Source organism: Anneissia japonica, unplaced genomic scaffold (genome assembly GCF_011630105.1).
Source record: "Anneissia japonica isolate Jap-2015-1 unplaced genomic scaffold, ASM1163010v1 scaffold287981_len1045443_cov154, whole genome shotgun sequence".
NCBI classification, from domain to species: Eukaryota; Metazoa; Echinodermata; class Crinoidea; order Comatulida; family Comatulidae; genus Anneissia; species Anneissia japonica.
The window spans coordinates 526,716-540,104 of NW_022695194.1; the positions used below are offsets into that span (position 1 = coordinate 526,716).

At 33.6% G+C, this 13,389-nt stretch overlaps 1 protein-coding gene and 2 non-coding genes across 3 annotated transcripts in view; 2 read left to right on the plus strand and 1 right to left on the minus strand.

Moving 5' to 3' along the window:
- LOC117101398 (transcription cofactor vestigial-like protein 4) overlaps nt 1-9,387 on the minus strand; it is a 36,584-nt gene extending 27,197 nt beyond the window's left edge. Inside the window, exons 1-2 of the mRNA XM_033241376.1 lie at nt 9,261-9,387; nt 8,849-8,984 (exon numbers count right to left, since the gene is read on the minus strand). Of these exons, the coding sequence (XP_033097267.1) occupies nt 8,849-8,945 (97 nt within the window). The 5' untranslated portion in view covers nt 8,946-8,984; nt 9,261-9,387. The remainder of the gene's footprint in view (nt 1-8,848; nt 8,985-9,260) is intronic.
- A 2,697-nt stretch (nt 9,388-12,084) lies between these two features.
- On the plus strand, nt 12,085-12,165 carry Trnal-uaa. The gene has a single exon. It is a non-coding gene; the product is annotated as a tRNA-Leu (tRNA).
- Nucleotides 12,166-13,152: 987 nt separating this feature from the next.
- On the plus strand, nt 13,153-13,233 carry Trnal-uaa. Its single transcript has one exon. It is a non-coding gene; the product is annotated as a tRNA-Leu (tRNA).
- Nucleotides 13,234-13,389: the final 156 nt, after the last annotated feature.

The following is a 13,389-nucleotide window of genomic DNA, read 5'->3' on the forward strand; positions in this document are numbered from 1 at the left end:
GACAACTTTGTGGATACCAGTAATAAGCATTTCAATATCCTCATGATATTTGCAAAGGCATACTTCATGATCTTTTTGGCTCGTCAGAAAAACATGATATGGTCGTAGACTTGCAAATTTTGATAGGCTTACTTTGGTTTGATTTTTGTCAAGAAAAAGTTGATGTGCTTCTCTAATGTTCATCATTAGTAGCCGTTTCTGTTTGTGGATGCGTCCATTATCAGTTTTCACGGAGACATATTCTTTCTTCCCAGGACACATGCGACTAATGTCATCTTGTTCATAAAAATCTACAACTTGCTGTATTTCATCCTGCGATAAAGCATCATTTCGTTTCTTTCTCTTTAGTTCATCTGCCACCATGTCAATACGTCGCCTTTTTGCTGACCAATCCATAGCTTCAGCTATAGCCTTACGCTTTGTAGGTGTCATTGTTACTACCATCTCCGCAACAACATTAGCTATCTGACTGCCAGACTTCGGAAGATGTCTCTTTAGACGGGACACTGCTTTGCCTAAGCTTCTGCGATTGGAATATCCAGAAGGTGGTGTTGTAGCAACAGGATTTGCAGTTTTGTTTTTTGCTTCCTTTCTTTTCTTCTGTCGGTATGCTTTCATATAAAGTCTGTTAGCATTTTTCTTCTTCTGCAAATCAACGTCCGCCATTTGTCTCTTTTCTTCAAGCCTTTTTTTACGTTTTCGCTCTCTGTCTTTCTTTTTGTAAGCTTCACATGACTGGGTTAGCTTGTTGTTCTTAATTCTTTCCCTGTATTCTCTGCATCGTTCAGCACCAGTCTTAGGTGGCATTTTTATGTACACCTCCAAGCAAAGCTTGAATTGAAATGTAATTAATCAGCTATACACTGTTAGAATGGGTAAACTTATAGTTTATTTCTACCAAAATATTCCCATGAAGAGTAATAAACTATTCAATTGATATGCAAATTGCACTAAGTATGGTAGACATTGGTTGTCACTAGCAAAATTTACAAAAGCAGGAGCTTTTTCTATATATTATGTACTGTAAAATGTAATGTCCGTGACAAAATGTAATGTCCGTGACATAAATATAGTTTAAAAATTATTACTAATATTACTAATTATTGAAAAAAATGTTATTGTGCTTTTTATTTATTGTAAATTAAAAGAGAATATGAAATTTCAGATATGTAATTGCACTACATCTGTAATAAAATTTAAAAAATGTCACTCAAAATGTCACGGACTTACTTTTACTGTTTGAGACAGCAATTATGAAAATAATATTTAAAGATTTTTTTTTTAAACATATGATAAATTACAAAGGGTACTTTGGATAACTATATCCCACAAAAAATTTTTTGGAAAAATTTATTTTGTTGAAAATATGACAGAATTAATTATGTAATGTCCGTGACACATAATTTACATTTTTCTTAATAAATGTTAATTAAATTCTGAGGTGGCCATCAAAAATTTTAAAATTATATATTTTCATATAATTTAATGTATAGACTTTCTGAATAGACCAAATTTAATGTACAAAAGTGAATATGAAATTTTTCATATTGCGTCGCAAATACTGTGGAATGCCCCGTGAATAGAACATTTATTAAGAACTCATTATTGCAATCTCACGCTTTTAGTCAGTGTATCGTGAAGTTAGTTGAAGACACTGGCGTTATAAATAAACTAGTTGTTATTTCATGTAAACCTTTTACAGACACGTCTTTTGAACGTTTTTTGCTCAGTCTGGGAACCAATTTATTTGTCGTTTATGGTACTTAACGTCTTCTTCCCAGTGTAATTTATTAGCTGAATGGGTTAGACATGACCGGCAAGATGCTGTTTTTTTTTTAACCTAGTAGTTACCCAATGTTTAATATTACTAGAGTATAGGTGGGCATTTATTATAGATTAATTTTAGGTGTATTTTAACTATTGTATTTAGAGCATGGGTCACTCACTACCTTATGTTTAGTTCCCAAACTGAGATGTGATGATTAGGCCTATATGGTAGGTCTACATGAACATAAACCTATGATCCAACCAATTCACCCTTTTCCCCTTCAACTTCTTGGACTTCGCTCCCAAGCCTTTCATTCCAACAGATTTTTATGAAAGAAAAAAAAAAAAAAAATCCCACAATATTATCAAGAAACTCTTTCCACCTGAAATATCCCCAGGAGCCAAAACTACCGGGCAGCTATATTTTTTAGTGTACATCAGGATTTTTTTTTCTTCATAAATACGCCACTAATTTAGCCACTTTTTTTAGCAGTTTTAAATACTGAGAAAATATTAAACAGTTTCAAATTTGTCTTTGTTAAAATAGATTTAAATACTGTGAAGGCTATTGTTTTTTTTACCTAGGCTTTCACAAAAGCAACACAAACAAAATGCGATATTTACAATTACGTTTTAAATTACCTAGGCTAGGCTCAGGGTTGTCGCTACGCAGGTCCTATCAAGCATCCAAGAGAAAAAGTTTAGAAAAACAGGCAACTCTCAGCTTTAGAAGGCCGATTGGAACGGAGTTGAATAGTTGACAACAAAAAAAAAATAAGTGAAGTAAATAAATAAATAAACGGAAAACTTGTATATAAAAAGGTAGGCCTACAGTATGTGATTGTTTTTGGTTTTTTTAAAGAGATGGGCGATGTGCAGGAATTGCACGACAGCATAGGCCTACTACTAATAGTACGCCTAGGCCCCTATGTTATTTTCCTTCTTGTCCGATTGAATATATCCCAATCGATGGAGCAGGGCAAAGCCGAGTATCATCAACATAAAATGTGTTTTTTGACGATCTCGGCGTGCTGCAACACAGCTGTATACAATACAAAACATCGTAGAACGAATGCTTGGTATTCGTATGATCCCGGTCAGTCCAGTTCGTGAGTTAAGCGATAACCTTCGCTGCACTCATTGTCTTTACTATCGTCTAACCATGGTCTAACCTTCCGCGTTGAACGCGAAATAGCTTATGCAAATTAGCTGCATATAACGGGACTTCGTACATCGCGTAAACGTTAGTAACGATATTTAACGCAGACTAAACATTTGTGCACGTTCCCTAAGTCGAATAAATAATACTAATAAATACTAACCAAAGTGAATCTTGCATTTTCACTATTTAAATCAATATCATTATTATTTCATAATTCTAAAGAAAAGAAACCATCACATTTTGTTTGATTTGATTTGATTAATTTATTCACTTTCGGCAAACAAAAACCGAATTAGTACACAAAGACAAGAAATGAACATCAAAAATATACAATGACAAGGATTGTCAAAAGCAAACTGAATTATTGTACCTATAACTGAAATACACTGTTTAAATAGTACTGCCTATTCGGTGGGTTTTTTTTATAATATTAGTATAGTAATGTATAAATAAGGAAAAAATATGAGAAAATATATTTTTTCTATATATAGCTCAGACTATTGTTTTAAAATGTCTATTAGTTGATGTTCAGCAGTCCCTATCACAATAATTTAACTTATTACAAGCTAAGGATTTGATGAGGCCCATTAATTGAGTGAGTGATTGATTTGTTGATCAACTGAATCACTATATTAATGAATCAAGTTTATTAATGAATAATACCATTATTCATAGTAAATAAATGTGCACGACAGTATATAATCAATAGTTTATTTTCAACTAATAATTTGAATTTCTAACATGGAATGTTAATCATACCATGAAAAAAAATTGTTTTTAAGGCTAGACTTTTTTTTTATCTTGTTTAGCGAACTTGCTGAATGCAATTAATGAATTTGTATAAAAATATAATTTCATTTTTTGTCAATTAATTAGCACACCGCTCTGAAAAATGGAAATTTCAGAAAAAAATAAAAATTTGCCGATATTTTATTACGCCCACCACTGTGTTGAAATCTCCAAAAATAAGATATTCCACTCTACCTAATTATAAATTTAAAGCATTTAACCATCCCATTAGTACACTGTTTATATTCAACAATGTTATTTTTTATTTTCTACTCCGTCTGGATGTTTTTGGCAAAACCATAGAAAACTTAAGTTTATTTTAATTTTTTTTTCCGCCCTCTTCTAACGATTTAAAAAAAAAATAAGTTTGCGAAACAAGGAATAAATAAAGTGTCGCCTAGAATTTGAACCAAATACCAGGAAAGTGTTATGAAGGCGCATCAACTACAACTTGAGTTTTTTCTAAACTGCAATGGCTTTAATTAATTTCTGCAGAAAAATTGTTCAACATTGAATTGGGTAAAGGTAATGCACAATACGCAATAGGCTATCAACCTACTTTACCTGTTAGCAATTAATATTGTCAAACAACATATTTTATACGCACGTCCCTAAAAAAAAAAAGTTGTGCCTGCCCCCCACCCCACCAAATTTTTTTGCTAAGCAAAACAAAAATACACTTAAGTGGTTTAAAATCAACTAATTAGTTCCCTGCTACCTCCCCCTCATTTAAATCATTCAGCCTCCCAGTTAAAATTTGTGCCTTACAGACAGTATTGTAACCATGCAAATCCATACTGTATTGTAAACAGATCGTGTATGTTACACAGTTATACATCGCATCGTGGAATACGCACTGGCACGTAAATGTGTCTTCGTCGTTCTATAACATAAAGTTTGTATATTGAGTGAGCTCCAAGACGTTGTGTTGATTACAGTAAATGTGTTTACATTTGAAGTTACAGTAATGCCTCCAATTCAGTTTGTACATAAAGTGTAGTCTACATGGTGTAAAAATTAGACTCGCTGAATAGTAGAAAATTAATCTAGTCAACACTGGTGTAAGTGAAATATCGACAGGTACATGAATGTGCAGCGAAACATGGCTACCACCAGTAATGCAGCCTTCCTCACTGAAAGATCGAGAATGCAGTGGACAGTTGATGAAGGTTATCTACAGTACTCGCGCTATAAGCTGTGAAAGCAGCAATGTACCACTAGTTTGACATACAGTAGGTAGGCCTACTGTAGGCATGTCCTGAAAATGCATATTTTTCCTTGTGAAAATTACTTTTGTACACTAAGTGCATTCGGAAGTAATTGGAAGCTATAGAACTTCCTTTCAGACAGGTTTTTAAAAATCGGCAGGTAGGATAGGCATGTCAGGCATTCTACAAAGAGACTAAACTTAACCTGGATCACCCACGAGGGAGACAGCTATGAGCTAGAACACTTGCATCTCTAATTCAAAAACAATTCCCTAGTTAACAGAGTAGCAATAGAAAAATATTAGAAATTTCTTAAAAGGAACGAGAATGGAATACAGAATACACAATTATAGAGACATTGCAAAGAAACCAACCAAGAATGTGAGTCACCTGCTTCACATTTGTGAATGTAGATGAAATAATTTCAGGTATTTTTATGTTTTCATTCCATATCTAGAGACAGGAGAGTTTTGTACTCAAAGCTAAGGCAAGATTTTTTTTATATCTTGTTTAGCAATTTATCCAACGCTAGCCAATAATGAAATTTTGAATAAAAACAAAATTTGATTTTTGGCAAATTAGCGTTAAACCGTTACAAAGAAAAAAAGAGGGAAATTTTTATTATGCCCGCCGCTGCCTTGAAATCTCTAACAATAAGTATGCATTTTTTTCTAATTATATAAATTGAAAACATTTAACTAAGTCCTATGTACACTGTCCACATTCACCATTAAAATTATATTATTAAAATTATATTAAATTTCCATGCATAAGATTTTTTATTTATTTATTTTGAACCATGTACAGTACAGTAGTTTCATTGATGAATTTTATATTCTTTTGTTCAACTGAGTGAAAAAAAACAAAAAAACACCATTTCATAGAAGATACAGTAGAGGATAGTATCACAAACCACCTCTACAGTACATAACTCTATTTGGCAAGAATTGATTTTGAAGAAATCGGTTATTTTAGGGGGAAAATATGTAGAGTCTCGACAATGATATTGAACAATACAAACACACTGATTGTACAATCAAGAATCAAGACTGTTTTGTTGTCATCGATAAAAGTGAATGTATAAAAATACAAGGAAACATTCATAAATGTACTTGTCATTTCCTTGATCACAATTCACATGCAATAATGCTCTGATCAACTTTTAAAAATTGGTTAAATAAATTGTTTAATAATGGGCATTTCTAGTACCGTATGTCAATCAATTGATTAGTGAAGTCTGGAAATAAGGGTGCTGATGGGGAAGGGGAGCGAAGGTGAAGTGAGGGGGGCTTGATGGTCAGTTGAGGGACACTAATTCGCAAAATAAGGTGACATTAGGTGATTTTTAACTACTTGACCGTGATTTTTGGGGGATGACTAGGGAAGGGGTACAAGTAATTTTTGGGGGCGTAAGCACCCCTAGATATGCCATGTGCATGTCCAATAAACACAAACGCACATGTCTATGTTTACATTATTGTTTTATGGAACCTTACTGAACATAGCAACAATAATCAATGGGTGAGGCTTAGCCATTAGTAATCATTCTTATTCTGACCATTACACTAGATGTAAGTTAATATACACACTGGTAGTTATATGATTTTGTGCGGCACCGGTGACAAAAAACAAAAAGGGCAGTGAAAAGCTCAACATGCAGTGAAATAGGCCTACTGACTGCGGTAAACAAAATGTTTGTATGCCAACACAGGTGAAAATGGACTGTTCTGCACCAGTAGGCCACACCCCTTGGATACTGTTGCTAAGGTCTTACAAAATTTACAAAACATGTGCCTTTTTTATGGGACAACATATAATTTTGTGAGACAAGTGCATGTTCCCAGGTTTAAAAAGTCCATTTACTTGTCTTGCCTGTATTAATATGCGTTTTAAGAGCTTCTGCAACGTCCGTAAAGTACCATAAATATTTTAGCATTAAAAAAAAAATTGATATTAAAATATTGTCAGCTTACATATATCAAGGCAATTCAACAGAAGGACGCACAACTCAGAACATCAAAGGTTATAACTCTGGCAACGATATTCTGGGCGCATGTGCGTCCCTACACGCTGTACGTCACAAAAACCATAGCAACCAGACCATTAACCGTCAGCGTACGTGACAAATTACCTACGCGCGTGTTAGTTGCCATAATAATCGCGCGTCGTGCGGTGATTAAAAATGCCGAATGATATTTTGCACTAACATTAGACTGAAATTATATTCAACATTAATTTTAACGATATTGTTGTGTATTGTCGTTCATGAGACTCGCGTCGCAGAAAAAATTTATGAATGTTCTGTATCTACTCAAATGTTCGTTTTGTGCACCTTAGTCCAACATTGTTAAAATGACAGTTTTAATGTTACATAAGAACATGAAATTTTATAAAATTCATAAATTTTTAATTGCTAAAACTTTTCCTTTTCTTGGTCAATTTTCACAAATCAAATTGCAGTTTAAAGAAGCATTTAACAAGCTCGCAGTCAAAAGAAATCAGATGTAACAGACATTGCGAAATACCCAAAATTAATAAAATAGTAACACCATAAAACGTACGGCACGCATAGACTAATAATTGACGACTGTACAGTAGAACCCCCTCATTTACGTACGGGACGGGCCCAGAGGCGTTCGTAAAAATCATTCGTAGGTAAAATCGGGGTTGTGTGAAATTCCTATGTATTTATTTATTTTTATGCTAGGCTGGGCTGGGCTAGGCCTGGACTGAAATTTTGTTGGATTGGAGCCAAAACTCCAACTTGTGCTCGAAAGAAATTCAAAATAAAGATTATAATAATGTACAGTACTATGCATATTGTACTTGTTAATGTGTATACAAACTTTATTCTCTCTTTCTCAGGCAATAATATGACTTATCTTATAGCTTACGAATAAACACAGCCCCGCGGGCACCGCCAACAGGGCGAGTAACGCAACAACGTTTTTCACTCGATCCATGTGCTTGTGGCGTCAAGTAAACACCTGTACAGAATAACCCGGAAACCAGGGTGACAGGGGTTCACAACTTTTTAAAAGAAGAGCGCTGATTGGCTGTAGACACAACGCTTAGACTTTTATTTTTCGTATGCAATACGATTGCTCTCACCTACGTTTACATTTATGTAATGCAAAAATAAAATTATAAAGACAATGTCAGTGTCTTATTTTATGATAAATAAAATCCATTTATAATTAGGGGGTTCATTAAATTTCGATATGAGGGTGGTGTATTCAGAGATGAATAAATCATACGCCTATCGATATGCGGACAACTTTTCTCACGGCTGCAGACATGAAGTTTGATCGCTGTGTTGAATGTCGGTGTATTCAAAGCTCACTATCTGCGTTTTGTATTGTAGTAGAGATCGCTGATAGTGTATATAGTAAACCGTCTAAGACCGAGTGAATAAACTCCAGCACATGCCTAACGATTAATTCTTGACACGCGTGTGTGTTTTGTGCATGAAATAGGAACTTTATTTATGACAACAATGAATTCGTAAAATCGGGGTTCGTAAATGAGGGGTTCTACTTACTCGCAAACTAGTATTGGATTGTCGATGCCACAGTAAAGATCAAAGGACTGTACGCACACGCTATGTTTGAGAGCGGAGATGTGCGTCCTTCTGTTGAATTACCTTGCATATATTGCAAATAAAAGCGATCTTGTTTTTAGTTTCTTTTTATAAAAAACAACATTATTTGTTGTGTAAGAAATTGTCCAGTTTTCCCGATGCCACACACCGACACCAGCCTAAAAAAAAACACCCTGGATCCACAACAAGGTATGACTTGAATTTTAGGGGCGTATGTAGGCTGTGTGGTCCAGGCACACTCGTCATCCGTAAATGGGGGAAAAGCTACATACACAAACATTAATTGCTTAATATATTGGCAAGCTGAATCAATACTAATACCTTTACCATCACTACCACTGTTGGCTTTACCATTGCTTTCGTCTGTTTCTACTACCATTGATGCTGCAAACGACAACACATCGAGCGAGGTTTCCATTATATTTCCACCTCCAATGAAAGGTATGACAACTGGCCACTGAAACAGAATACAATGCGGATGACACCTGATCTAAAATTGTTTATATGTATAATTGTGGCCTAGGTACATCCGCATACGATACGACGGTACAATGCATACACGTCACTCCAGCACCTGAGGCCTGAGAGAACAGAGGCATTCACCGAACGACGTATTGTTCGTATCACAGCTCAACAATCGTCAACATCATTATTCAATCAAATGTACGCAGTCCAATATTTCTTATAACCAAAAAGCCTAAGAGATTTTTAAATAGTAAAAACATGCAATTACCTCTCGATTTTCTATCACAAAATCAGCCTAAATTGTGAAAATATCCCAAAATTATGAAGAATATGGCTACGAAAAACAGTGTGTTCCTTATTAATCAAACAAGTTGGTCGGAAAATATGTATGGAATGAAGGTATGCGCCAGCCTAATTTTTACGAGGGGAAACATGTTTTGTAAATGGAATTATTAATTACATATGCTAAAATTAAATAGCCAAAAACATACGTTTAGTATTCTATCTTTGTAATTATTTTGTGGTCAAATCAGCTAATGTGTTGTTAATGTTTATCGTATAACGTAATTTTATTATTTCTGTATATCCCCCTTTGAAGAATGTAACACCCCATTTTAGTCAATAAAGCTTATTCTATAGCGATTGCAGTAAGGTGAAAGTTCATATTTTACAATGTATCACCTGGTTATATCGAATATAATTATAGGCCTAGTTTTTTTTTTATTTATTTATTTATCAATTTTGGGGAAGGGGTGTATTTTTATTATTATATTTTTTATTTTTATTATAAGCTAGGGAGGATGGAAAGAGTCGTTCGTCTAAATCTAAGGCAAAGGCGATTAATTTTGGAATACAAAGTGAAAGATGTAGGCCTAGACTGTGGATGTATATCACACGAATATTCGATATTTATTTGAAGGATGATCATCATTAATTTTATTATTTAATAGTGGAGCGATAAGCGTACTCTATGAACGTTTTGGTTTACTGTTATTTATTTGATGTATTCAGTGTACACTTAAACTATAAATATTTTCGCCCTCAACAAATATGAAATTACTCAAGGTAGGCCTACAGGAACTAAAAATATTAAACTCTCCACGAATCTCAACCGCCACGAGAAGGTTTCCATTGTGTTTTTTTTTTTTTTCTTTATTTTTTCTTCTTTTTTTTCAACTTCATAATACTATTTTAATTCATTATCATTTTTTATCACAATTAATTTTTTACTTTATAATTTCAAAATCATTTCTCATGGCAAGAAGTAAAAGCTAGGCCGATGTTCTGTTTAACAAAAAGTAAGCATAGGCCTAGTAGTTATTATCATTTATTTATTTATTATTTTTAATAATTTTTTATATATTTTTTTTCATAGCTCAGCTATTGTTAGTAATGTTATTGTTTATTGTTATTATTGTTATTGACTTTTTTCGCAACAGCAGACCATTATTTTAAACTATTGTTTTTGTTCTTAGTGTATTCTTATTGTTTTTCCAGCGACAGTAGAGAAAATATTGTATTTCTCCTGATTTGCTTATCCCGTTTTTCAAATAGTTTATGACCTTGATTGTGACCTTGACCCTTACCCTTCAAAATTTAATCAGCTCTAGATCTCAGGTAAAGGAACATTGTGGCCAAGTTTGACGAATTTCTTATGAAACAATGGGCTGTACGCGGTTCATAACAAACCGACAAACAAATAGATATAAAAATAAATAAATAATTAAATAAACAGGGGCAAAAACTTTCTCCCGCCAACTTCGTTGGCGGAGGTAATGAGATCTTTGGTCATGGAACATTGTAACCAGGTTTGACAAGTTTGTGATTAAAACAAGAAAATTATTTTTTTCGTTGCTTGTGACCTTATAATGGTTAATAAATACGGACGAATTAGAATGCCGAATAGTAAAACCGGAAGGTTTAGGAATTTTTCTGCCGTCAGCAATAATTATTGAATTTAATAAGAAGAAACTAAGATAATGTATGTTGTAAGTAGAATGTGTTTTTGTGATACCGTATGTGCTTTCCAATATATTTATATTTATTTTTATACTGGAGTAGATTTGCAATAAGGAAAGATTTTTTTTATGACAATATCTGTATCTGTATCTGTATTCGTTGGCGGAGGTAAAAATCTGTTATAGCGCCCACTCGCGGAGCTAAACCCATCCTTCTAGAAAACTCGAATAGGCCTAATAATAATACAACTAGAAATTGCAAATTGCAAATGAAGTGCTGCGAAGTACAACTGCATATAAATGTTCTTCTAACAAAATTATTTATGCGAGTCAAGTGAAAATAATGAATAGTAAAAATATAACAAATAATATGAGACACGACCCATTGTCTATATTAGAACACTTCTCATTGAGTAACGAAGTCGTACTTTTTCATTTTTGTCAAAAAGTGTCTATAGTGGTGAATTATGGTTTAGGTTTTTTTTAATAAAGTTTCAAAATTTTCTATGTATGTGGAAAATGTAGTTGATTACCAAAGGTTACAATTTTCATTTTGAAGACTGCATGGTCTAGGAAGTGTACATTTTTTTATGGGGCAAGTTTCCAAGGGCGGGTTTTCTAGGGGCGAGTTGACTGCCAAAGAGAGTTGCCAATGTGCGAGCCAGCGTGTTATTTGATCACAAGTGCGAGAAATCACAAGTGTAAGCCAGCGAGCCATGACGTCACGACAATAGATACGAGACGTTAACGAGTTGTGCGAGGTATCGGCTGAGATTTGTGGAGTACAATTCAAAAAAACAACTATAGGTCTAATAATGAATTATTGTGATTGCTTATGCCCTTTTTTCAAATAGTTTTTCGTTGATTGTGACCTTGACGCAATAATGTTACGTAATACGAAATCCAGCAATCAAATATCACAATGTCAAGTTTTTCTGATTTAAGATGTTATAATGTGCTTATACCACTGGGGAGCAATTTGGCTGAGCGGGTAACGCATTGGGTTCGTAATTCAAGGATTGCGAATTCGAGAAGAACGTTGGTCAAATGTAAAAACAATACGTGTGAGTGCACCGAAATCAAATGCACGCCACGTCCTCCCCCTCCCGCAATGGAGTAAAAGTTGCGATATTTGCTGCGATGACCGAGTGGTAAAGGTGTTGGACTTAAGATCCAAGGGCTCTGCCTTCGTGGGTTCGAATCCCACTCGCAGCGGAAACATTTTTTTTTCTTAAATTGCCAACATAATGACGACACCATTATTGTAAATTGATTTTTGACCTCATTCTTTGCAATTTATTATTTTTCTGTACTGTAATAATTTTTTATATTAAAGAATTATAATCTGTTTAACAGTGTAAGTTTGCTAATTTTTTTTTGTTTATTTTTAAATCAAACTAGTCTGAATGTGCGATATTTTTTTTTTGTATTGTAAATTTTATCCATTATTAATGTAAATTGTATATATGCTATAATAATTTTTCTCTTTATAACATTTACTTTTAAAATTATTTTGTATTATTCATTTTTTCAACTTCATAATATTATTTTACTTCATTATCATTTTTTATCACAATTTATTTTTTACTTTATTATGATTTCAAAGTCAGTTCTCATGGCAAGAAGTAAAAGCTTGGCCTATGTTCTGTTTTACAAAAAATAAGCATAGGCCTAGTAGTTATTATCATTATTTATTATTCTTAATCATTTTTTATATTTTTTTTTTCATAGCGCTCAGCTATTGTTATTATTGTTATTGTTTATTGTTATTATTGTTATTGACTTTTTCCGCAGCAGCAGACCATTATTATTTTTGTAAGCTATTGTTTTTGTTCTTAGTGTATTCTTATTGTTTTTACAGTGACAGTACAGAAAACATTGTATTTCTCCTAATTTGCTTATGCCCTTTTTCAAATAGTTTTTCGTTGATTGTGACCTTGATTGTGACCTTGACGCATTAATGTTACGTAATACGAAATCAAAAATCACAATGTCAATTTTTTCTGATTTAAGATGTTATAATGTGCTTATACCACTGGGGAGCAATTTGGCTGAGCGGGTAACGCATTGGGTTCGTAATTCAAGGATTGCGAATTCGAGAAGAATGCTGGTCAAATGTAACAACAATACGTGTGAGTGCACCGAAATCAAATGCACGCTACGTCCTCCCCCTCCCGCAATGGAGTAAAAGTTGCGATATTTGCTGCGATGACCGAGTGGTTAAGGTGTTGGACTTAAGATCCAAGGGCTCTGCCTTCATGGGTTCGAATCCCACTCGCAGCGGAAACATTTTTTTTCTTAAATTGCCAACATAATGATGACACCATTATTGTAAATTGATTTTTGACCTCATTCTTTGCAATTTATTATTTTTCTGTACTGTAATAATTTTTTATATTAAAGAATTATAATTTGTTTAACAGTGTAAGTTTGCTAAAA